Genomic DNA, 25,243 nt, shown 5'->3' with positions numbered 1-25,243 from the left:
GCAGCCCAACATCAAACAAAAGATATCAACTAATGGGCTGAATAGTAAGTGAAAAATAAAGACAAGCCTAAGTCATTCATCTCAAGCAAAATTCATCAAAAAAGCAAAGCAAGGCACCAATGGGCTGTAGTAGAGAAGAACCCGATCCAAGTCCGATCTGGTTTCAGAAATGCAAATCCCTATTTTTTGCTTAACCAAAAGCAACGTTCATCTCTCTCTCTGATCAAGTCAAATCAGTTTCAGAAAAGTAAGAAAGAGAAAGAGAGAAAGAGCTTCCTCACCAAGATAGTCACCAAAGAAGCAAGAAAGAGAAACTAAGCTTGAAAGGCAGAAGTCATCTCAACAAATCCAAACCAAATCAAGCTTAGGTTATAGGTAAATCTTTTCCTCATACATGCAACTCGAACTCATCTCTTCTTCCCAACTCTCTACTCTATCCGAAAATGGCATTCAAGGAAAAGTTGTTCTCTGCCCTATTCTGCTTCACATCTACGGTCACAAGTGATACTTGGGGACCAAGTAGTTTGTCAATGGCTAAGATCAAGTTGACCATGAGAAGATTTCTATGGTTGCTGTTTTATGGCTTTCGGTCAAGATAAGGAAGTCAGAAGCAAAGTTTCTACTCTGAGGATTAAAGAGGAAAAGTGAACATGTGGGTTGGTGAAGCTCAAGGCTCAAGGTGTTGACCTTGGAAGAAGAACCCAGCAACATGCAAGGAGAATAAAAGAAGACTTCTTGCTCATTCAGAAGGCAAGGAGAGAAAACCAGAGAGTGAGAACAGTGTTCTGTTAAGAAGTTCATCTACTTGGATAATGCTTTCTTTCAAAGAAGCATTCTACCAATACTGAAGAACTGCATCTGAGGTTTGCGAATCTGGTTTTGCACATAGCTAAAAGGCTGCTGATAAAGTCAATCTCCTTCATGTTTTACTGATTGTAATGTACTTTTCTAAGTTTATCTTTCTGTAATTTCTTGAGAGAAAAGGCATTGTGAGAAAGCTTAAGAAAAAGTCATGAGTAGAAAAAGGCTGAGAGAAACACTTGAGAGAAAAGCCTAGAGTTATTTTTTGATTTCTTTAGGTTGGTTAAGTGTCTTGTATCTTGTACTTGTTTTGGTATCCCTTTCTTAGTTGGGTCAGCACTAAGAGGAATAGTTAGGTATTAGCATAACCAATGTCAAGTTAAGTTAGAACTTGAGTGTGAAAGGATTGGGTCAATCCTGTGAAATTGGTGTATGTAATACTGTTAACTATAGTGAAATTCTTCCATAATTGTGGAGGAGACTGGATGTAGGTTGCATAGCACAAGGCAACCGAACCAGGATACATGCTGGTGTTAGCTTTTCTCTTCTCTGTTGAGTTCTGTTTTCTGATATTCATGAGACAAAAATAAATTATCTCATAAATTTCCACTACTGAGTTCAAACAGAATCAGAATTGTAATTTTGTTTAAAAAGGATCATAACAGCAACTTAAAAAGGAAGGCATAGATTCAACCCCCCTTCTCTAAACCTACCACAACCTTCACATATGATAAATAAACCTTGACTGTCCTGAAATTGTGACTGCTGATTAACTTTTTTAACAATATTTGAGGAGATATCTCTCATTTTTACTCTCATTTCATCTGAACACTCAAGTGTTTTATACATCTATATATATCACCCCTGCCTTCTCATGAATCATTCAAATTCCCTATGTGAGTCAAATTTATAATGGACTGTGAGTCAAATTTGAATTATAAATATTTGTGTGAACACACATGATAAATGAATTTTGACTGTCCTGACATTGTAACTGCTGATTAACCTTTTTAACAGTATTTAAGGAGAGATCGCTCATTCTTACTCTTCTTTTATGTGAACGCTCATGTGCTTTATACATCTATATATATCAATTTTGACCTGTTATTAATCATTCTAGTTCTCTATGTGAGTCAAATTTGTAATAGATTATGAGTCAAATTTAAATTATAAATATGTGATAGACACATATGATAAATACTGTTGGTTAATCTTTTCAACAGTATTTAAAAAGAAATCTCTTATTCTTACTCTTTTTTTATGTGAATGTTCAAATACTTTATACATCTATATATATCATTTTTGACTTCTCATAAATCATTCAAGTCCCTATGTGTTTCACTGACAGGTTTGGTTTCCTGTAAGTATTTTTTATCTGCAACATCTCCGAAAATTAGAAAATGAAACAATCAATTGAATCCTTTGTGAATGAGTTGATGTTAAATGTGAGATAGAACAAAAATATGTCGGTTAAATTATTCTTCTTTCTTATTGAGAATATTATAATTAGGAATCAAGATAACTCCACTATACAGTTAAATGCAAATGACTAAATTACTCATTGTGATATATCATACTCTTTTGATGCCTTAATTAATGTTCATTAGTTATCTGGCCTTTGCTTCTGTTAAAATTGTTTCTGTTTAAAACCATTTCAATCAAAAGATTTATACTTAGATTAACTTCTTGTTTACTTGTTCCTTTTTCAGCCAGTACCATGGGTTTGAGCTCAGATTCGGAACAAGTTCCAAAGCCTGCGCGTTCAGGAGAATAGTATCTACGCCAATCTCTGAAAATACTTCTGCTGAGTGTAAATTTCTGAATTTTTCTCATATAATATTGCCTTTCAACAATTTAGGATTTGTTCATCATTTTCAGAGCAACTTTGATGATGAGAGGAGAAGAAGAGCAAGCACAGATTATACTACTAATTAAATAAGTTTGTTATTTGAAGAATAATATTGCAAGAATTTGGAGTTAGAAGAAGAGTGATCAAATATTAATTTTTTTTATTTATATTATTTTATTAGGTCCCTTACAACAAAGAAAAGAAAAAGAGATTCCAGTGGGAATTGCATGAAAATGCTCTAATATTGTCCCATGACACTTGTCAATTGTCATTCTCATAATCATGCAATTCACATATGGTCTATGGAGTCATCTCCGTCGATAGAAGTAGTTCCATAGATTAAGTAATGAAGTATATAACATACATTGTTCTTTTATTTTATAAAGACTTAGTTTTGTAACAATTAGTATATTTTATAAAACATAAGGATAGTGTAATTTATACTGAAATTAAATAAAAGTTTGTCATGCCTGATAGCATATGAACTCAAATAACAAATAGTGTAATTTATACTAAAATTTATTGTTGAGCTTTATGTCACTTAATCTAGTTAATACAGAATCTTCAAAGCAGATACTCACGTAAGTCCCACTCTGGTTATCTCCACTAGTGGATTATATTCTCTTAAAAGCCATGTGAATTATTTGAAGCAAAAAAATAATCACAAAATTTATGAGTGATTTGTGCAACAAATCTTATAAGTTCATTTTCAAGGGAAATATTCCCTTCTGATACTGTAATACATAAGTTTACAAATTGTCTTTTTTTTTTTTTTTTCATGACTTAAGAAAACTCAACTGATTTATTTTTTAAAAAATATAATATTTGTCTATTTTAAAACTTTATACAAATATATTAAAAGTCAAAACAAAACTTGCTTTAGTCACCAAAAAGAAAACAAAACTTGCTTTGCACAAGCCTATGATCCATTTTAATTTCTTTATGGATGAACAAACCTCTAGCACGCTAAACTCTTAACAAATTATTATGAATGTGTCAAAATCTAAACTCTCTTTCTTTATGGATTCAGTTTTAAGATTATATACACCGAATTAATAATGCATGAATATGTCTGAAGAAACCAACATAAGTTCAAAGGACAAATCTGGTTCTGTTATTATAGTAAATAGGTACACATGAGATTTTCATTTGAGCATTCTCAAACAAAAGCACAAGGAAATGATGTTCTCAAAGCTCACTTCAAGATTTTGTTTAAAACTAAAATTCTGCCACTTCAACCTATTTCTCTGATGGTAATGGACTGTGAGTCAAATTTGAATTATAAATATTTGTGTGCGAGTCAAATTTGAATTATAAATATCTGTATGGACACACATGATAAATGAACCTCGACTGTTCTGAAATTGTGATTACTAATTACCCTTTTCAACAGTATTTGAAGAGAGATCTCTCATTTTTACTCTTCTTTCATGTGAACACTCAAGTGTTTTATACCTCTATATGTATTACCTTGATCTCTTATGACTCATTCAAATTCCTTATGTGAGTCAAACTTGTAATGGACTGAGTCAAATTTGAATTATAAATATCTATATGAATACATATGATAAATGAACTTTGACTGTCCTGAAATTGTGACGGTTGATTAACCTTTTCAACAGTATTTGAAGAGAAATTGCTCCTTCTTACTTTTCTTTCATGTGAATGCTCAAGTGTTTTATGCATCTATATATATCACCTCTGACCTCTCATGAATCATTCAAGTTCTCTATGTGCGTCAAACTTGTAATGGACTGTGAGTCAAATTTCAACTATAAATATCTGATGACACACATGATAAATGAACCTTGATTATCCTAAAATTGTGACCGATGATTAATCCTTTCAACAGTATTTGAAGAGAAATCTCTCATTCTTACTCCTCTTTCATGTGAACACTCAAATGCTTTATATATCTATATATATCACTTCTGGCCTCTTATAAATCATTAAGTTTCCTATGTGTTTCGCTGACAAGTTCCCTGTAAGCATTTTTTGTCTGCAACATCTCCGAAAATTGGAAAATGATACAATCAATTGAATCCTTTGTGAATGAGTTGATGTTAAATGTGAAATAGAAGAAAAATATGTCAGTTAGATTATTCTTTTTGTTAATGTTGCAAGTGTGAGAAATATATAAAATTAGTCCCACATTAAAAAGAATAAGAAAGAGTTAAAAGTTTATAAGATAAAAAATCCACTATTTTAAGATTTTGAGTTGGATGTGATGTCTTTTCATTTTATATTCTTTCGCTTGATTCTTGACCGAAACCTCCAACCACGGTTTAAAACCATTTCAATCAAAAGATTTATACTTGATTAACTTCTTGTTTACTTGTTCTTTTTTTCAGCCAATACCATGGTTTACTTGTTTGTCATTTACATAATCATGCAATTCACATATGGTCTATGGAGTCATCTCCATCGATAGAAGAAGTTCCATAGGCAGCAGGATGCCATAAATGGACCCTCATGTCATGTCATCACCACTACTTCATGGCGTTGCCTTCCATGCTTGGAGTGGTGATAGAAGGTGCCTCGTGTGTGTGTAAGTGGGAGTGGGTAGAGACTAGAGAGGGAACAAAATGCAAATTTCATGTATCTTATTAATTTTCCATCATAATCTTGGACTTATTAAATTTCAAGATTTTTAATATAACATATAATTTCACTATTTACGTTTTATATTTTTATTTAGGTTAAAAGAAAAATATTAAGTAAAGTATACAAATAATGGATAAAGAATATTAGTTATAATAAATAATTATTTTTAAAAATATTTAATACCAAGTTGAATATAATAATAATCAATAAATTATAGTATATTATAAAAATAACAAATAATAAGTAGTAGATATGATTTTTAGAATAATTAATTACATTTAAATTTTACAAACCATTAAGTAATGTTTACTTATTTATTAAATTTAATTTTGATTAATTATCCATGTAAATAATTTTGTACATACATTTAATTTCATCAACAAAAATAACTATTTTTAACATTCACAGTATAAATAATTATCTAAAAAATGATATAATTATATAAAATATTTTATTAGTCGGTACATGAAAATTAAAATTCTATAATAATTAATAAATTATTTTTTTATATCATAAGAATAATTAAACTGTTTTTTATTATTGCTTGTAAAGAAAAAAGAATAAAAATTTTAATATTATTTAAAAGAATAAATCATAATTTCAGACAACAATGCAAAATAAATAGCATGTTATCATAAAATTGCTAATTAATAAAATGATAATCTTATTATATTTTTTTTTTATGTTTACTTCGGATTAAAAATTTATGTAATATTAAATTGTTTAATCACTAGTGTTTATTGTTTACTTAAAAACTAAACCCTAAACCCATGTTTGTGTTGTATTTGGAGGAGCTTTGAGACTTTACTCTCATTCTCTGCCTCCTTTCTTGTTCCCCTCCCATCTCTACTCTCAGAATCAGAAGAAGAAGAAGAAGAAGAAGGACAAAATGGGAAAAATACCACCTGCATTTCGATCCGCTGTTACAAACCCTCAATTCAGAAACCCATCTTCTCTAATTCCTCCGTCCTCTCCATCCTCCAAACCCCATCACTTTCCCAAGAAAATCCCTTCTCATTTTCCCGGAAAATCCCGAAAACCTAACAACCAGCAACAACCTCCGAAAACCCCCGTTCTCTTCAAATCCCCGAGCCTCCAAGAAGCCAAGACCGTCTTCAACTCCATAATCAAAACCTCCGATTCCGCAAATGCTTCCATTGACCCTCGATTCCACAATTCCCTTCTTCAATCCTACGCTTCAATCTCCACCTTTGACGATTCCGTCGCTTTTCTCCGCCACATGTCCGCTGCAAACCCTTCCTTCTCCCCCGACCGATCCACCTACCACATCCTCCTCTCCCAAACCTGCAACAACGATTCGCCTCCTGATTCCCTCTCCTCCCTTTCCCCAATTCATAAAACCCTAAATCTGATGGTCAAAGACGGCGTCTCCCCCGACAAATCCACCGCTGATGTCGCCGTGAGGTCGCTCTGTTCCGCCGGAAGGGTAGACCACGCTGTTGAATTGTTCAAAGAGCTTTCTTTGAAGCATTGTGTTCCAGACACTTACACTTTCAATTGCATTGTTAAACATCTATGTAAGTGCCGTAGCTTGAGTACTGTTTATGGATTCATTGATGAGATGCGTGATAGTTTCGGCTTTAAGCCTGATCTTGTTACTTACACGATTTTGATTGATAATGTGTGTAATACTAAGAACTTGAGGGAGGCTTTGAGGTTGGTTAGTGTGCTCAACGAGGAAGGGTTTAAGCCCGATTGCTTTTTATACAATACGATTATGAAAGGGTATTGTATGCTGAGTAGGGGGAGCGAGGCGATTGAGGTTTATAACAAGATGAAGGATGATGGGGTAGAGCCTGATCTTGTCACTTATAACACTTTGATTTTTGGGTTGTCGAAATGTGGAAGGGTTGTGGAAGCTAAAAAGTTGTTGCGAGTTATGGCGGAAAAGGGCTTTTTCCCCGACGAGGTGACTTATACTTCGCTGATGAATGGTATGTGCAGGAAAGGGGATGCACCGGGTGCGTTGGTGTTGTTGGGAGAAATGGAGGACAAGGGGTGCTGTCCGAATTCGTGCACGTATAACACCCTGCTACATGGGTTATGTAAGTCTAGGTTGTTGGAGAAGGCAATGGAATTGTATGGAGTGATGAAATCAGGTGGTTTGAAGCTTGAGACAGCTTCTTATGCCACGTTTGTTAGGGCACTGTGTAGGGATGATAGAATTGCTGAGGCCTATGAAGTGTTTGATTATGCAGTTGAAAGCAAGAGTTTGACGGATGTTGTTGCTTACTCGACATTGGAGAGCACGCTTAAGTGGCTCAAGAAGGCAAAAGAAAAAGGTCAGGCAGTTTAATTTGTTCTTTTTGCCAATGGTTGCCTAGGATGTAAAAGAGTTTGTTGACAAAGTCAATATACAAAACTGTGGAATGTTTGCTATGGCGAATGCTAAGAGAAGGAAAGAAGAGGAGAGAAAATCTCAGATTGGCACAGGCAGCAGTACGACACAGCCATTGCAAAGAAGAAGAATTGTCAAAGAGGTTGATCATGGTTTTCATTGGCCAGTACCAGACGAAGATCCAACAAATATTTAAGAGTTAGCTTATACTGATAAGTGAGTGATACCTACATGCCTGATGTGGGACAATCTATTTCTCGATGCACCGAGGCTACAGAGTGATGCCCAGTTAGTTGAATTGCATGTGTGAAATGACCCCTTTCAAGAGGATATAGCTTGTGATGTTTCCCATTGGTGTTTAGCCACCAGGCATGATTTTTTTTTTTATTGGATTAGTAGAATATGTTCTCTCAGGCATATCACACACTCAACAGAGAATTTGGATAGATTTAAACAAACATTTCACGAAATTTGCTGAGTTATTTTAGCACTCAGCAAGCTGTATACAATAAGAAGAGAAAATAAGGTTACGACATGAATTTTACATGAATATTGTTATCTATTCTTTTTTTCTAGTTTTTACTCTCATTTTCATCACCATCTCTTGTACCGAAGAACATATGCAAAGTTTGAGCTTGTAACAGATATAATGAAGGTTCAAACGGAGTGGGAGTTGTTCCGGAATAACTCCTGCATTGTTTTTTTATCCTAAAGGTGCGAAGAGTCAGTTTTCCACTGTTCTTCCCTCGCACTTTCTGCTTGGATGCTGCATTGTTTTTTTATTTTTTTGGTTTCTCACGGTATTTTCTAACCCGATAAGCTAAGGAATAATTCGTTGTGGATTGGAGTTCCATTTAAGGGTGCATAAGGTGGGATTTGAACCCCAATACTTGCTTAAACAAATTAGTGAATTAACCACTAGATCAACCCAACTTTGTTATTAGGTCAGTTTATATCAACTTTTGAGGCCCTTGTCCAAGTAGAAGAATGTATAGCATAAATTGCGTACATGCTCAATTCCTGTGATTGAGACTCGGCAGAAAAGCATGGACTTCATCACTGTATCCATAAAAAGAAGGGGTCACTATCCAGCATTGTTTTATTCTTTGTTTTATATACTTTCTAGCAGCTAGCTTCCTTAGTTCTTAAACATCCTACCCATCAAATACATAGTTTTGGAATATACAAGACATCTTGTTAACTAATTTTAATTTTCTATTTAATAATAGATAATAAATAAGTTGATATGATATTTCGTAATGAGTACCATAGAAAGATTTTAAAGACTTCAATTGAGTAGTGTATAATTCTATTCAATTTACCATTTTGACCAAATCTAGCAGCCATTGAGTTCCAACATTCTTAAATCGTGATGAAATAAAGAATATGAGGTGATGGTTCTCTTAAGCACTTGAAACTTCTTTAGCACTTTCTCAAAAACACTACAACCTAAAAACAAAAATTCAAAATCCAATCCTCAAATCCGCTCCAACTTTAGTACTTTAGCACCACCACCCTGTAAACTCAACCTTTTGCTAATACCCAGAAGAAGAAAAAAAAAATACTACATTGTCCCCACTATAATATCACAATTAAAAGCTACTTCTTATCTTCACTTTTCACTTTCCTTAACACCATCACTCTATTTTAGAATAATAAACAAACACCTTCATCCTAATCTCCACATTCATCTCTTCCTCTTTGTCCTACATAGATCACTAAAACATGCTTTCTCTTCCACCGCCGCCGCCGCCGCCGCCACAGCTCTCACCCCCACCAAGAAAACAATCAAAACCAATTTCACTTGACCAAATTGTCATATCAACAAAACAAACAAGAAACCAAAATTCTATTGAAACAAGTGCACCAAATTCTGTTACAACAAAGCTAATTAGGCCACCAACAACACCACTAAGACAACCTCAACCAAAGAGAACAAATCCAATCATATGGTTCACTGCAGTTCTATGCCTAATATTCAGTCTTGTCCTTATCTTCTTTGGTATTGCAACATTGATTATCTTCCTTATCATAAAACCAAGAACCCCCATTTTTGATATTCCAAATGCAAACCTCAATTTGGTGTACTTTGACTCTCCAAATTACATCAATGGTGACTTCACCCTCCTTGCAAACTTCACCAACCCCAACAAAAAAATCAATGTCCTTTTCGAGTCTTTAGACGTCGAGCTCTTCTTCTCTGAGAGGCTCATATCGGCACAGTCGATAGAGCCGTTCGCTCAGAGAAGAAGAGAAAGCAAGTTGCAATCAGTGAACTTCATATCTAGCTTGGTGTTTTTGCCTCAGGATATTGGTGTGAAGCTTCAAAAGCAAGTTCAGAACAATAGGGTAATCTACAATGTGAAGGGAACATTTAGAGTGAAAATCACCATTGGTCTAATTCATGTATCTTATTGGTTGCATAGTAGATGCCAGATTGAGATGACTGGTCCACCAACTGGAGTATTAGTAGCAAGAAACTGCATAACAAAGAGATGAACATAAGGTTCTGCTTTGCTTGTTTGATTTAATGTTTTCTACACTATATAGTTGTGCATAAGAATGATTCTGTAAAGTGTTTGATAAATATACCATATGATACAGATGGTAAAAGAATGAAAAAGGGAAAATGATTAGATGATGAATTTCAAGGTGTTTGGTATGTAGATAATTAAATCAGAGAATGTGATGTTGGGGGATTCATTTCATCTGCAAATAACAAATAAATGTTCAAATTATCTTTACTACTCTTGATTTTATCAGGGAATAGGTACTTTTGTTATATTTGACTTATTTAATCATTTTGGTATAGTTTTCTACTAGTTAGGCACTTTGATATAGTAATTTCTTTTCTAATTATTCTATTAATCTTATAATTGTACCAAATTTTTAATTAAACTCTTGTAATTTAAAAGTTTGTAATATATATCAATATTAGATAAAAATTTGTAATTAGATTTTTATCTTTACTAGTTATTTTTTCAGAAAAAAAAAACAATAAAAAATATTTGCTTTTAGAACATTCCATATTTCATTCTACATTAAACACAAAAACAAATCTTTTAAAAATATTTTAATAACAATAGTTTGAGACAACCTAATTTTAAAAAAAAATTATCTAATATATATATTCAATTATAAATTTCAAACGATTGAAACCTAATTAAAATTTATTAAAACTATAAATATAAGCAGAATAATTACACCTAATTTTTTATACAAAGAACACAGCAATCAATAACTTGAATTTTCTAAGGGTTTTGGAAAGTGTCCTTCAACACTATTTTGTTTTCTTAATTGCATAAAATTTATTATATATCAGCTGTACTTATTAGATATCTTTTTGACTGTCTAAAGCAATTAAAGCCAAAATGTAGAACAAAAGGTTCTGCAAAGATTGATGGACAATCAACCAAGGTTTCAAAATTTTTACTTGCACCAAATTGTTTAGGATAAAATACACTTATCTCTGATAAATTTAAGTAATGAAGTATATAACATACATTGTTCTTTTATCTTATAATGACTCAGTTTTGTAACAATTAGTATATTTTATAAAAGATAAGAATAGTGTAATGTATACTAAAATTAAATAAAAAAATGTCATGCCTGATAGCATATAAACTCAAATAACCAATAGTATAATTTATACTAAAATTTATTGTTGAGCTTTATGTCACTTAATCTAGTTAATACAGAATCTTAATCTAGTTAATACAGAATCTTCAAACCAGATACTCACATAAGTCCGCTTTTCACTCTGGTTATCTCCACTAGTGGATTATATTCTCTTAAAAGCCATGTGAATTATTTGAAGCCAAAAAATAATCACAAAATTTATGAGTGATTTGTGCAACAAATCTTATAAGTTCATTTTCAAGGGAAATATTCCCTTCTGATACTGTAATACATAAGTTTACAAATTGTATTTTTTTCATGACTCAAGGAAACTCAACTAATCTATTTTTTAAAAAATATAATATTTGACTATTTTAAAACTTTATACAAATATGTTAAAAGTCCAAACAAAACTTGCTTTGCACAAGCCTATGATCCTTTTTAATTTCTTTCTGGATGAACAAACCTCTAGCATGCTAAACTCTCAAATTATTATGAATGTGTCAAAATCTAAACTATCTTTCTTTATGGATTCAGTTTTAAGATTATATACACCGAAAAATAATGCATGAATATGTCTGAAGAAACCAACATAAGTTCAAAGGACAAACTTGGTTCTGTTATTATAGTAAATAGGTACACATGAGATTTTCATTTGAGCATTCTCAAACAAAAGCACAAGGAGATGATGTTCTCAAAGCTCACTTCAAGATTTTGTTTAAAACTAAAATTCTGCCACTTAAACCTATTTCTCCCATGATACTGTTGTTTTTAATTTTGATAAGCTGAAAAAACATTGTAGAAATTTCTTCCCTAGTAAGGAACTACTGTGAAGGAACCACCAACTGCTCATCATCATCTGTTCCGAAGTACCGGTCGCCGAACTCACCCATGCCCGGTATGACGCGGTAATCTTTATTCAAACCAATCTCAATCTCAGATGTCACTATTTTTATTCTAGGAAACTTTTTGCAGACCACATGAACACCTTGAGGTGCCTGAAAAGATGAGGCGACGATGGATGTTAGTAATCGTCAACTCGGCCCTTAAAAAGAAAGAAACACGAATAATATAATTATGAGTACATTCCAGATGTCGTCCTAGCCGAAAACAGGAAGACTAAAATGCCAGGTTGTCCACTTTATTTGAACAATGCGGACGAAGTTGGCCGGTGAGAGACAAAAATTGTCACTTTGAAATCTTGAAAGAGTAACTTGTCTTCCTTGTTTTTTTAGTGATGAGATGGGGATTTATTTACTCTATAATTATATTATTAAGTAAAAAGGGCCAAAAAGTATAGAGGAACTATGTATAGGAACAAAGAAATCATTGACTTACAGATATCAGGTTGAGAAATATAATGTTGGACTCCGGTACACCCTTTCTTATAAGTAAAGAGATCGCTTGTACAGCCGAATTACCTGAAGATGAATTGTTGATTCAATCAAAACCGTCACGGCGAAAATGTTGATTCAGGTAGCCGTAGGCAAGAAACAATTAGAAACATCAGAGCAATAATGAAAACATGCAAGAGAACAACAAACCTGTGCCAAGGATAGGATCCAACAGTAAAACGTGCCTATCCGAGATATCGTTTGGAAGCTTTTCGTATATTAGCTGCTCATTGATGGAAGGTTAAACTTTCAATGATCATGACACTCAAAAGACATAGACATGTGCCTGACTTATACATGCAGAGAGACAAACCTGCTGACCGTTGTCACCTTCTCTGTGAATTAGAATTTTCCCGATCTTGATACCTTTACAGCATGCTCGTAAAGCATTCTCCATACTCTCCCCACTGAAATTAGCAGATGTTAGATTTAAATACAATAAGTGCCACTAAGGAATGAATTATCAAGTGGTGTTATTTCATTTAAATAGAATAGATATTTTAGTCACCATATGGAAGTTCGAAAATTCGACAAGATTAATACCTCCTGATGACAGAGACACCACACAATCTCTTACAAAAGTCCACGCCAGTGTATACAGAACCTGTATTGAAAGAAACAACCAGAGGTTACCATGAGAAGGTTCAAAAACAGAACTTCTAGAGGTACTATAACACAAACACTAAACGCATTTGTTTCCCAACTTGTCCATTGGGTTTCCCTGATTGTAGATGGATGAGCGGTCAAACACGTATAGACAAAACAAGAACAAGGATATAAAAGAAAAAGTTGGAGTAGCACCTATTGTTGCAAAGATGGTAGAATCCCATCTTAGGTGATTTGGATATCTAGAGGTACTATAACATGAACACTAAACACATTTGTTTCGCAATTTGTCCATGGAATTTTCCTGACATGTAGATGGATGAGCGGCCGAACATGTATAGACAAAACAAGAAACAAGGATAAAAGAGAAAAAGTTGGAATTGCGTCTATTGTCAAAAAGACGGTAGAATCTCGTCTCATCTTAGGTGGTTAGGATATGTAGGGAGAAGATTGGCAAAACATCTCTGAGGACAAGTTTTGGAATTAAGCAAAATCAGGGAGTAGGAGAACTGAGTGGATCCTCAAGACCTAACTAACTTGTGCAGAAATTAAGTGCAAGGGAATGCCATGCTATAGGTGGGTGTTCGCACAGTGCACGCGTGTGTTTTTCTGTGGAGGGAGAGTGGGGATGCTATAGTGCTTGCTTCTAATTCTCTTCTATCTTCTCTACAAATGTGAGCTGAATTCCAGACTCATCAATACGAATAATACAATCACACTACTCCTATTCTCCGGTTTTTGGTTCCTTATAGAGACCAACTACGCTATATACGAATCATCCATGATAATATCTAGTAAAAGTAGGGAATAAAGCATCTATGAAGAACCATAGTGGCCAAACAATCCATGTAGATCCTTTAGCTGCAAGGATCTGACAAAAGAAAGAAAGAAAGAAAGACAACAACACATGAAGCTTTTATGGCACAATAATCTCAAAAGGAAAGAATAGAAAAGAAGAGGTTACCAGTGGGAGTGATTACTTGCTTTTCTGTAAATGGCAGATGCCCCAGCCCATGTTCAACAACCTGGTCAAGTGCATAAATTAATGAAAAAGCCATATCATAAAAAAATCATGAAAAAAAATGGATCCTGTCTGCTTACCAAACGAATCAAACGGTCAGAATAAAATACAAAATCATGCTTTGTTATCTGAGCATCACGTATCAGGGTATGCATGCCCCGTATCTGCATAGAAGCAATTACAATGAGGATTCAATCTTTATAGCAAACCAAATTTTGGAGTTCTCCCTAGGATGAGATGATAGTGAAGGTCAATAGCAAGAAAATGGTACCTGAAAAGTTGACTGAATGACATATAAATTGGAATATATTTTACACAGGTCATGTTGACCAAGCTTCGTGCGGATATGCTGTACAATCAGGTCAATGGCTACATGATTATCTCCCCCACGCGGTATAATGATATCAGCATACTTCTTTGTAGGGAGAATAAAATCATCAAAAGCTGGTTTCACAAATTTCGAATACTGCAACAAGGATTACATATGAATCAGCTTGCAAAATCCATTAAATTGAAACATAGCCTTCAAAAGAATGTGTTAAGTTAATTTTATGACAAGCACAAAACAAGTCATTCATGGTAGCATGCATGGTGTGACAGAAGTTGTTACCTGATCAAGAACTACGGCAATATCCCGACCCTTCTCGCCAGTATCTCGTCTAATCCTTCTCGCCAGACGAACATCAGCATCTGCGCTGAACAGTTTAATATGTAAAGCGACAGCTTAACTTAGTATTTTAACAAATGACTATAAGAAACACAATGTGAATTAGTACAGAGGGAAAAGAAAACAATTCCATGAATAAAAATGAAATAAATCTAACAATAGATCCCATATAAATGCCATATGCTACAACAGAACACACACAACAAGAAAAAAATACTGAGAGAAATAAAAATGAAATGAGTACAGATCCCAAATAAATTACAGAAAATAAAGTCCAACTTAAGGGTGAAACAACAATAATAAAAGACCTGTATCAACAAATATCTTCATATTCATCAACTCCCGAACACGTGGATCATGGAAAACAAGGATCCCTTCCAAAATTATAACATCTGAGGGGTTTACCTAAAAGGCACATCACAGCAACATTATTTGAATGGCAGTGACATATTATGTAATTGTATTCTTGACAATCAAAATTATGCATCGGGATTAAAATGCTAAATATATTTTTTTACAAGCTCTAAAATAGATTTCAATCTAAGGCTGTTGAGAATTTTGAGAAAAGTGGGGCTAAAGCACCTAATCCAAAATGAGATTTCCAGTGACATACCCTTCTTTTTGGATACACATCACTCTTGTAACTCTTGAAGTCGTACTTTGGAATATCTACTGCCTCACCACGCTTCAACTTGTCCATAACACATAGCAATAGCTCAGTATCAAAAGCATCTGCTGATGCCAACATCAGTTAAAGAACATTCACATGCATTAGGGAACCTTGCATTAAAGCTCGGCAAGGCCTAGGTGGGTACGGTTACATTAATGATTTAAATGTAAATGTGTGAAACCATTACAAGATTTCAGAAAAACCGAATTCCAGATTTTGTAAATAAGCTACATAATAGTAGAATACATAAAGCTGCCCCAGTAACATCAGATAATATTTCATACTCTATAAGGTCACTGAAAATTAAAGACTCAAAAGTATAATTTTACTGACCAGGATGGTCAAAGTTGTAATCCTGTACACGAGCAAGTTCCTCTTCAGTCAAGTTATGGTAAAAAGAATCCTGTCATAAATTAAGAAAATGTGACGAGAGGAAGAAAGGAACAGGTGGTAAAAGTAATAAATAAAGAAAGAAATTGGAACAATGGGACTACAAAGTTAATTGTTTGCATTCTATAATAATTTTGACATAGCTAATAAATCTCAATTTTGATGATATTATAAGCAGTAACAAAAAAAAATCACTACCTGATTAACTAATACAACTCGTTGATCATGAAGTTGCTGAATAATCATATCACAAACTGCAGTCTTGCCTGATGCTGCACCACCAGCAACACCTGCATGATGAAACACAAACAATAAATAAATTAAATTCCCCACAAAAATGATGGAAATTTTGTAAATTGAAACTAAAGGCATCCCAATTAAGACTCGTTTTTTATTAGTATTTCAGAAAGCAGTAGATGTTTGTTCAATAATAACTATATATGTAGTAGCTATCATCAACAAATTGAAGCAATCTGCAAAGCATGAAATACCCAAAAAAAGACATGTCTTAGTATCCACCTATGACTCGCAAAAAGCTATGACAAATGGTTGTTTATACATGTTAAGGGCTTGTCGTGACTCGTGAGAAAACACACCTATGACAAATGGTTGTTTATACATGTCAGTCGCCGATGTTGTCGGTTGTTCCATGCCTGACTTTCTTTGCTCAAAACCATCCATGTGAAATCCAGAAAAGTGAACCTCGGAGGAAGACTCCATCAAATCAACAGCTGATTTAGTATCCATGCAAAGACCTACTAAAATATCGGTTGATATTCACATATAGAGAAACCAATAACATAAACAAAAGATAGGGACATCTCACACCGGTCCCCATTTAATATCTCATCAAAAACATAAAAGACAAAGATAAATAAATATACAGAATTTAGTTTTAACAAACTCAAAATATGTCTGATTGGATTAAGTTGAATGAACCAATGATAGAAGACAATACAGTCAATGACAATGCTAATTGGATATGCAGACGATTGTACTGAATAAGATAGCAGATTAAGACAGATTATGGTAAACTCATTCTAGGTCTTGTAATTTTCGTTTTATATGTGACCTTGAACTCTGGTTAAAATTAGCTTTCCAATACCAAAAAACCAAGTTGGGTTGATTTAGTGGTTAGCTCACTAGTTCGCTTAAACAAGTGTCGGGAGTTCGAATCCCGTCTTGTGTATGCAGCAACCCACTGGCCAGCGGCAAACTCTTAAATGGAGCTCAGTACCGCGACAGATTAGTCCTTGACCTGCCGGGTTGAGGGATACCGTGAAAAACCAAAAAATTAGCTTTCCAATTCCTAAAGCATGCTAAGGTAATATTAGAAAGGTTTCCACTCTCTAATACCTACCACACACGATTTTTCTTTCTTATAAGGGTGAATAACAAGACCTCTTATCTCATTTCCAGAACATTCATAAAACAGCAATAATGAATGGGCATGATCTTATTTTGTTAATGAAAAACTTCAGAAGCCAAAAAAGGGAGGCAGTTCAAGCAAGGATTGGACAAGTTCATTCCAATGCAACCAACACCCAATAAAATATAAATAATAGTTAAAATAAAAATGCAAACTTTATGCTTGCCCATTTCATCATTGTATAAAATATACAATCCCAATCAAGCAAAGAGGCTAAACTCAAATGGGGTCTCAGATCCCATGGGAAACATGGAGAAATGAAATGAAAGATTGCAGCTTTGATCAAAATTGAATACAGTACCAAACAGTAGTAACATAAAAATCAAGCAATGCTCACAGGGATTTGTTGTAATGAAAAAACAACAATAAAAGATGTTGATTTCAGAACTCACCTCAAACTGGACACAAGAAATTAATTCAAGAGAGATTGAGTGAGTGTAGCGGTGACCTGCTGAATCAAAAGAGGTTTAAGAGTTATCAAAGAGAGGGCAGTGTCAATGTTTAAACACTAAAGATTATGAAGAATTTGGTGCTGCTTTTTTTTTTTTTTTGGTAAATGGACCCTCTATTTCATATCAAATTACCAATTTCACCATGTCCCTACCAAATCACCAGCGTAAAATTCAAAGCCTAAAAAGAGGGTATATATATATATATATATATATATATATATATATATATATATATATATATATATATATATATATATATATATATATATATATATATATACGAATCTTTGTTATCGAGTTTATTTTAAAAGCTTTAAAAACTATTTTTTTATTTTTTTTATAAAAAATAATAATATTAATATTTGGTATAATTTTTAAAATTAAATTATAGTTTTTTAAAAAGTTATTTAAGTATTTACAACAAAAAATTAAAAAAAAATGACTTCTCTCATAATAATAAATTATTTATTATATTTCTTTTAAAATAAACACTTTTAATATAAGTATTTATTGTTTAAGCTAATTTTTTAAAAAGAGCTTAATTAAATTATTTATCCAAACTAGACCTTATGTTTTATTGAAAAAATCTAAAATTATTTGCCATGATCATTTTATTTAATAATTAAATTAAAGTATAAATGCTTCACTATTATTTGTAAGAAAAATGCTTAATAAATATTATATTGAAATGTGAAAATGACAAATATATATTTAATTAAATTCATTAAAAATAGGAAAACATGTTTTATTCATTAGATAACTTGTAAGATTCATTTTTGAACATTGAGTATAAAAATCAATTTTTATAAAGTTAAGTAATAATAATATAAAAATATTAAATCATAGTTGGTAATTATCTAAAAGATATTTAGTTATGGTCATTTGAGAGGGAGAGAGAGATATTATAGTTGTAAACTTGTAATTATAAACTTCTCCTAAAATCCATTCTCACTTAATTTTCATGGATTGTCACTTTATCAAGTTGAAGATGGCTAACTTCACATAATGAAGAGTCCCATCAAAATATTGTTTGATATACTATGAAAATTTAAATATAATTGTTTTTATATAAAGTTAATAATTAAAAATGGTTAGATAATTTAATAAATTTGGTTAAATTATTAGTTAACAGTACAATTTTTAATAATAATTAACTTTATATACAAATAACTTAATGTGAATTTTTGCCTTGATATATATGTCTATATATAGAAATAACAAAAGTATTTTCAACAAATAATTTATTGTAATTTGAGACATATTAAAGAAATTTTAATCAAACTTTACTTGTAACATTACATATTTAGATGCTAAAATTATCACTTTAAAGGTTTTTTAGTTAGTGAGGTTGTTATCCAATTAAAAAAAAGTTACTTTTTTCTTTAAGATTATGTAAATTCTAAACAATACTAAAAGAGTTATGAATATATATTATTTTCAAAAACTGTATACATATATTCAATTTTATATTATTAAATTAATAAAAAAATAATTATTTTTACATTATTATTGAAATATTATTTAAATAAAATAATATAATTAATTAATTATATAAAATATTTTTGAACTAAAAAATATAAAAAAATTTTGAATATATCAAAAATATCAGTATTCTAATTATTTTAACTATTAATTTTAATTAATATATATTATATATTTTTTTATAATTTAAATCAATGATTAAAACAACTGAAATATCGATATTTTCGTTACACTTAAAACTCTTCAAAAAAGTATATACAATTCGTGCTTCAAACTTGTCGTGATTATTTTAGATTTTTCCTCGCTAAATTTGTGTTCCATTTTTAGTAGTTTTTTTAATTATATTTATTCTTGTGTAATGTTTCTGACTTTCTGAGCATGTCAGTGTGGGTTCTTCAAAGCTGATTGGATTTTTGTAAAATCCGACGTGGCAGTGAATCAGAGTTGGGACCATTGGCTGCTGCTTTCAGCTATATATTTTAACCAATACGGCATGTCGTTTTAGGAAGTTTCGTTCCGCTTCTTAACTCATTTGACTCAAATTGTCAATTTGTCAAGAAGCTTCAATTGGGTCCCACCGGTAACAATTTTTTTTAAAATATTCAAAGAAAAATCATTTTGTTTTACCAACAGGATAAAAGTGATTAAGGGTTGTTTGAAAAATTTTAAAAATAAGTTTTTTTATTTTTTATTTATAAAAAATAGTAGTATTAATATTTAATGTAATTTTTAAAATTAAATTATAATTTTTTAAGAAATTATTTAGGAGTTTATATAGAAGTTAAAAAAAATGACTTTTTTCATAATACTTCTACTTTTCATCACATTTCTATAAAATAAATATTTTTAGAATTAAAAATCAAAACACAAAATAACTTATTTATAAATTACTTTTAACAGAGTCATTTATTGTTTAACTTATTTTATCAAAAAGAGCTTAATTAAATTAGTTACCCAAATTAACCCTAAGTAAATACCTAATTTGGCTTCTGTCTTTTTTTTGGAAGAATATTGCGATTTTTGTTCAAAAAAAAGATAAATTGACTCCTGATTTATATTTTTGTGAGATATCGTAGTCCTTTTATTATTTCTCCTAATCAAAACTAAAAAAAATGTCTTACGTGTCAGTTAACATTGATAATGTAAAAATTAACACTTGTTGATCATTAAAAAATGGATAGAAGTCAATTTGTCTCGCTTTAAAAAGTAAAAACGACATCGTTCAAAATTATGAGACGTTACATTTTTAAAATTGGACAAATTAATTCCTATTCATTTTATAATAACTAACGTAAAATTTAATAGAATGTTAATCTTTACATTATTAACGTGACACAAAAAATATTTTTATATTTTTATTTGTTTTCATCAAAAAAAAAGAGTTTTTTAATTTTAATATGGGGATTATGATGGAGTGTAACAGCGTTATGAAGGTTTAGGGTGTATTTACGGCGGGGTAAAACAAATCGGACGGACCGATTTGGTGGGTAGAAATCGGATGGACCAATTTCTGGGTGGAGATAGGTCGCAAATCGGTGGCACCGATTTGAGGACAATGGCCAGGTGTCACACATGCACCCAGGTCCTGTTTGGCCCGTGACACTCCTTCTCCCAATTCAAGTGTTGTAACCCCCTCCCAACCTATCACTTTCACTCTTCGTTGGATCTCTCTCTTAACCCCACACTTTACTCTCTGAACCCCACCTCTTTCCCTTCTTTGTTCATCATTGTTGAACCACAAGAAAGGTTCAAAAAATTTTGAAGAAAATGCCAAAAAAAAAAAATTAAAAATGTAAATCAACCGGAACTTCATATTGTCAACTATCTTGGCCATTCAGATTATGTAAGTTTTTAATTTTTTTTAATATTCTAATTTATTGATAATAATAGTGATAATAGTAGGTTTTAGTAGTAATAGATATTATAATGGCACTAAATAAAAATTAATCTGATCATATGTGTGTGTATAACTATTTATTGTTTGTTAAGTAGTTAGAAATAGAAACTAAAATAAAAATGAATCCTCTATGTTGTATGTCTGAAATGGTTGGATTTAGATGTAACCGTTGAGTTGGAATGAATGAGGAAGAAAAATGAGATCTGTATATAATAGATTGGAGTAGATTGATATGTTGTTGTTGTTATTATCTTGTTAGTATTAATAATTGAGTTTAATAAATTATTATGATTAATAGTAATAATAACAATATAATAAATTATTTTATTTATGATGACTAATAATTGAATTTTAATTCAGTAAAATTTAGACAATAAATTAGTAATAAGTAAATTTAGATTAAGAAATTAATAGTATGTTGTGTTAGGAATAATAATAATAATAATGATAATAATAATAATAATAATAATAATAAATAAAATAGTTTGCTGTTTAAAATAATAATAATAATAAATTCTATAGTATGCTGTTTAAAATAATAATAATAATAATAATAATAATAATAATAATAATAATAATAATAATAATAAAGTTAGTTAGAATAAATTAAATCCAGATTAGTTGGGGTATTTTTTTTAATAATCTAATTTATTGATAATATTAGTGATAATAGTAGATTTTATTAGTAATATATATATATATATATATATATATATATATATATATATATATATATATATATATATATATATATATTATAATGGTGGCACTAAGTAAAAGTTAATCTAATCATGTATGTGTGTATAATTATTTATTGTTAGGTATTTAGAAATAGAAATTAATCATGTATGTTGTATGTTTGATATGGTTGGATTTAACCGTTGAGTTGGAATTTTGTTAATAGTTATTGGTTAAAATAAAATTAAAGAAAGAATGAATGTGATGTGATGAATGTAAGGAATGAATGAATGAATGAATGAATGAATGAATGAATGAATGAGAAAGGAGAATGAGATGTATACATAACAGATTAGAGAAGATATTGATATGTTGTTGTTGTTATTATTTTATTAGTATTAGTAATTGAGTTTAACGAGTTATTATGAATAATAATAATAACAATATAATAAATTATTTTATTTATGATGACTAATTATTTTATTTATGATGACTAATAATTGAAAGATTGTTGTATCATTTACTGTGTATGCTTCAATGCAATTATGATTGGAGTTAGTTATAATGGACATGTTAGGATAATTGTGTTTTTGATAATGTAGTTATATTATGCTGGTACTTATAATGGAGATTTGATATTGTAGGGTTCACGGATGTTAATGTGTGAGCATTATAAGCCGCCGGATCGATACAACGAAATTGTTGAGTCACAGTTACGCGAGACTGGCTTTTATTATGTTTCTCAGATTGGAGTGGTCCAATGTCAGTCAGCAATGGTTAATGCTCTGGTTGAGAGATGGCGGCCTGAGACTCACACTTTTCACTTTCCGGTTGGTGAGTGTGCCGTGACGTTGGAGGATGTGGCGATGATTCTCGGTCTGCCGACAAATGGACTTCCAGTTACAGGACCGACAATGAGTAGTTTTGAGGCATTGGAAGCTGAGTGCTTGCACCAATTTGGAGTTGCACCGAGGAAGACAGACTGTAGAGGGAGCTTTATAAAATTAACGTGGTTTAGGGGTTTGAAAGATCGTATAGTGTTGAATGATGATGTTCACATTCAGATGTATGTAAAGTGTCACATAATGTTGTTATTTGGAACAATTATGTTTGGAGATAAGTCTGGTGCAGCAGTGCATTGGAAATTTTTACCTTTGCTCCGTAATTTTGGTGGAATCATACAGTTTAGCTGGGGTTCGACATGCCTAGCACACTTGTATAGGTCATTGTGTAGGGCAACTCGTGTCGATTGCAAGAAGATTGACGGGCCACTGACATTGTTGCTTACTTGGGCTTGGATCCGGCTACCATTTCTAGCGCCGATTCCCGGCAATCCCCGATTGTTTCCAATTGCAAATAGGTAATTGTGATTATTGTATGCATTGAAAGAAGTTCTAGATAATGTAATTTGTTTTTGACAAGATAAGTCAATTAATTAATTGTCGGATGGCAGGTGGCGTGACTGGGAGCGTGAAAACTATGGCTACCGATACACTTCGCTTGAAAATTACAGGAGGTTGTTAGATGATCTACAAGAAGGACAGGTATGTTGTAAAATACTAATACCGTATGTAGCTTGTTAAGTGAGTTAATTTTTGGGTACTCATCTGAATTGTTCCATGTGTCCAGTTTGTTTGGCAGCCTTATGGCATTGGAGACATTGACCCAGACTTGGTTCCTTTAGCCATCCGTCATAATTTGGTTCTTTGGAGTGCCAGAGTGCCACTTATATCCTTTAAATGCATCGAGTGACATGCAACTGATAGAGTCATGAGGCAATTTGGTATGAGACAGGGTGTTCCTACTCTAGTGCAGGATTTAGGTGCATCACACGGCGAAATTCTAACTGGGCCTAAGAATCAAGATTGGGCCAATACCCACTTTTCTTGGGTGATGCAGTGGACCAACCGGTATAGTCACATTCTCTCTGATGACTTGGTGCCTTTACATTATCAATTGGAAAGTTACATGGATTGGTACCGAAGGGCATATGGTGACCACTTGCAACTGTCGAACCTTGTATTCCAAGAGAATCCAGAAGGTCCTCAGCCACCACCGGCACCGGAACCGGAACCGGAACCGGAACCAGCACCTTCACCACCGCCGCCACTGGTACCGCCACAGCATGGGGTTGACTATAGGCCAGCATATGTTCCGGACACGCATCCGTCTGATTATTTTTCATCCTCAGTCCCGGTACATTCACAGTATTGGGGTGGTACACAGTATGAGTATGGAGAGCATACTTCATTCAGTCAGCTGCTTGGTTTGATGGCCTCGGGGCCTCACCACTCATATTCAGGTAGTCATGCTGACATTCCCACCGATCATCCAGCACATCCGGGTATGATTACTCCAGGTAGGAGGTCATTGGATTCGAGGCCTCGGGTTCGCACTTCCTCTGAGAATTCCGGTGCCAGAATGTCTGTTGACTCGAGCAGAAGTGCCGAAGGGGTGGGAGGAATTATACAGAGTGAAAATCCTAGACGTATTCCGATGAGTCTGATTCATGAGAGTAATATGGCAGTTGATGATGAGACTGATAACTATCTTGTTGACGATCCAGAGGATGAGGATGAGGATGAGGATGAGGATGAATTAAATGCTGTTGATGATGACCCAGCGCCTAGTGCAGGTAAAATATTTTATTCTTAACAATTTAGTCGTTCATTATGAATGTCTATTAGTAGCTTCATGGTATTTTTTTATTCGCGTTATATATTCAAGTACATTTTGATTACTAGCATCCAATTGGTAGGAATTTCATTATGAATGTCTATTGTATTATTTTGATAGGTACGACCACAAGTGAAAAAGGTAAAGGTTACAACCTTAGAGCTGATCCTCCACGTCGGAGTGCGAATCGGTATACACCATCCGCCTTTAACAAGATTGCCAAGAAGTGCAAAAAGTTATACAAAGATATGAAGTGGGGACCGAGGAAGTAAACTTGTATGGATTAACTTTGTTTTTAACTAGGTAGTTATCAGTAATTTAAAAAAAACTTGTAACTTTGAAATTATTGAGTATGTTACTATTTGGGTGTTGTTACTTATTAACTATTGAGTATGTTACTATTAGGGTGTTGTTACTTATTAACTATTGAGTATGTTACTATTAAGGTGTTGTTATTAACTATTGATAATGTTACTATAAGGGTGCTGTTACTTATTAATTATTGAGTATGTCACATTGGTTGTTATTAATATTTTTCCATGAAGTATGTTAATGACGTTGGAAATCACTACAAGCACGAAAATTAGCAAAAGTTCAACCAAAAGTCAATGTCGTACATAAATTCAAATGAAACGTAACAAAAGTAATTA

At 32.4% G+C, this 25,243-nt stretch overlaps 3 protein-coding genes across 6 annotated transcripts; 2 read left to right on the top strand and 1 right to left on the bottom strand.

The window, feature by feature from the left end:
• The first annotated feature begins 6,026 nt into the window (after positions 1-6,026).
• LOC112791439 (pentatricopeptide repeat-containing protein At2g17670) lies at positions 6,027-8,163 on the top strand. The gene has a single exon (XM_025834284.3). The coding sequence runs from the start codon at positions 6,144-6,146 to the stop codon at positions 7,569-7,571; it is 1,428 nt and encodes a 475-aa protein (XP_025690069.1). The 5' UTR covers positions 6,027-6,143; the 3' UTR covers positions 7,572-8,163.
• An 884-nt stretch (positions 8,164-9,047) lies between these two features.
• Positions 9,048-10,351, top strand: LOC112791433 (NDR1/HIN1-like protein 1). The gene has a single exon (XM_025834273.3). It carries the CDS (start codon positions 9,339-9,341, stop codon positions 10,110-10,112), a length of 774 nt encoding a protein of 257 aa, XP_025690058.1. The 5' UTR covers positions 9,048-9,338; the 3' UTR covers positions 10,113-10,351.
• A 1,473-nt stretch (positions 10,352-11,824) lies between these two features.
• LOC112791420 (uridine kinase-like protein 3) lies at positions 11,825-18,044 on the bottom strand. 4 transcript variants are annotated; one of them, XM_072236079.1, is made up of 16 exons: positions 17,993-18,044; positions 17,801-17,856; positions 16,576-16,734; positions 16,178-16,269; positions 15,923-15,992; positions 15,533-15,651; positions 15,228-15,324; positions 14,863-14,942; positions 14,524-14,718; positions 14,333-14,416; positions 14,196-14,256; positions 13,169-13,229; positions 12,939-13,032; positions 12,776-12,848; positions 12,570-12,652; positions 11,825-12,229 (listed from the first exon to the last, which is right to left on the bottom strand). In XM_072236079.1, exons 3-16 carry the CDS (start codon positions 16,724-16,726, stop codon positions 12,056-12,058), a joined length of 1,434 nt encoding a protein of 477 aa, XP_072092180.1. In that variant the 5' UTR covers positions 16,727-16,734; positions 17,801-17,856; positions 17,993-18,044; the 3' UTR covers positions 11,825-12,055. The 4 variants fall into 4 exon arrangements, with proteins under 4 accessions (XP_072092180.1, XP_072092177.1, XP_025690037.1 ...); XM_072236076.1 differs by having other exon boundaries at positions 16,576-16,737; positions 17,993-18,037; XM_025834252.2 differs by lacking the exon at positions 17,993-18,044 and having other exon boundaries at positions 17,801-17,939.
• Between the last annotated feature and the right edge of the window lie 7,199 nt (positions 18,045-25,243).

The sequence above is a fragment of the Arachis hypogaea genome, chromosome 1 (genome assembly GCF_003086295.3).
Source record: "Arachis hypogaea cultivar Tifrunner chromosome 1, arahy.Tifrunner.gnm2.J5K5, whole genome shotgun sequence".
In the NCBI taxonomy this organism is placed as follows: domain Eukaryota; kingdom Viridiplantae; phylum Streptophyta; class Magnoliopsida; order Fabales; family Fabaceae; genus Arachis; species Arachis hypogaea.
Note: the sequence above shows the minus strand (reverse complement) of the source record. Positions and strands in the feature narration are given on the sequence as shown.

What these genes read in the sequence shown, in the direction of transcription:
- LOC112791439 (XM_025834284.3), top strand. Translation starts at nt 6,144, where the DNA reads ATGGGAAAAATACCACCTGCATTTCGATCCGCTGTTACAAACCCTCAA.
- LOC112791433 (XM_025834273.3), top strand. Translation starts at nt 9,339, where the DNA reads ATGCTTTCTCTTCCACCGCCGCCGCCGCCGCCGCCACAGCTCTCACCC.
- LOC112791420 (XM_072236079.1), bottom strand. Translation starts at nt 16,726, where the DNA reads ATGGATACTAAATCAGCTGTTGATTTGATGGAGTCTTCCTCCGAGGTT. An exon ending in TTGCCGTAGTTCTTGATCAG is followed by an intron (nt 14,719 to 14,862) that starts GTAACAACTTCT and finishes TCCTTGTTGCAG; the next exon opens with TATTCGAAATTTGTGAAACC. An exon ending in AAGGTGACAACGGTCAGCAG is followed by an intron (nt 12,849 to 12,938) that starts GTTTGTCTCTCT and finishes ATCAATGAGCAG; the next exon opens with CTAATATACGAAAAGCTTCC.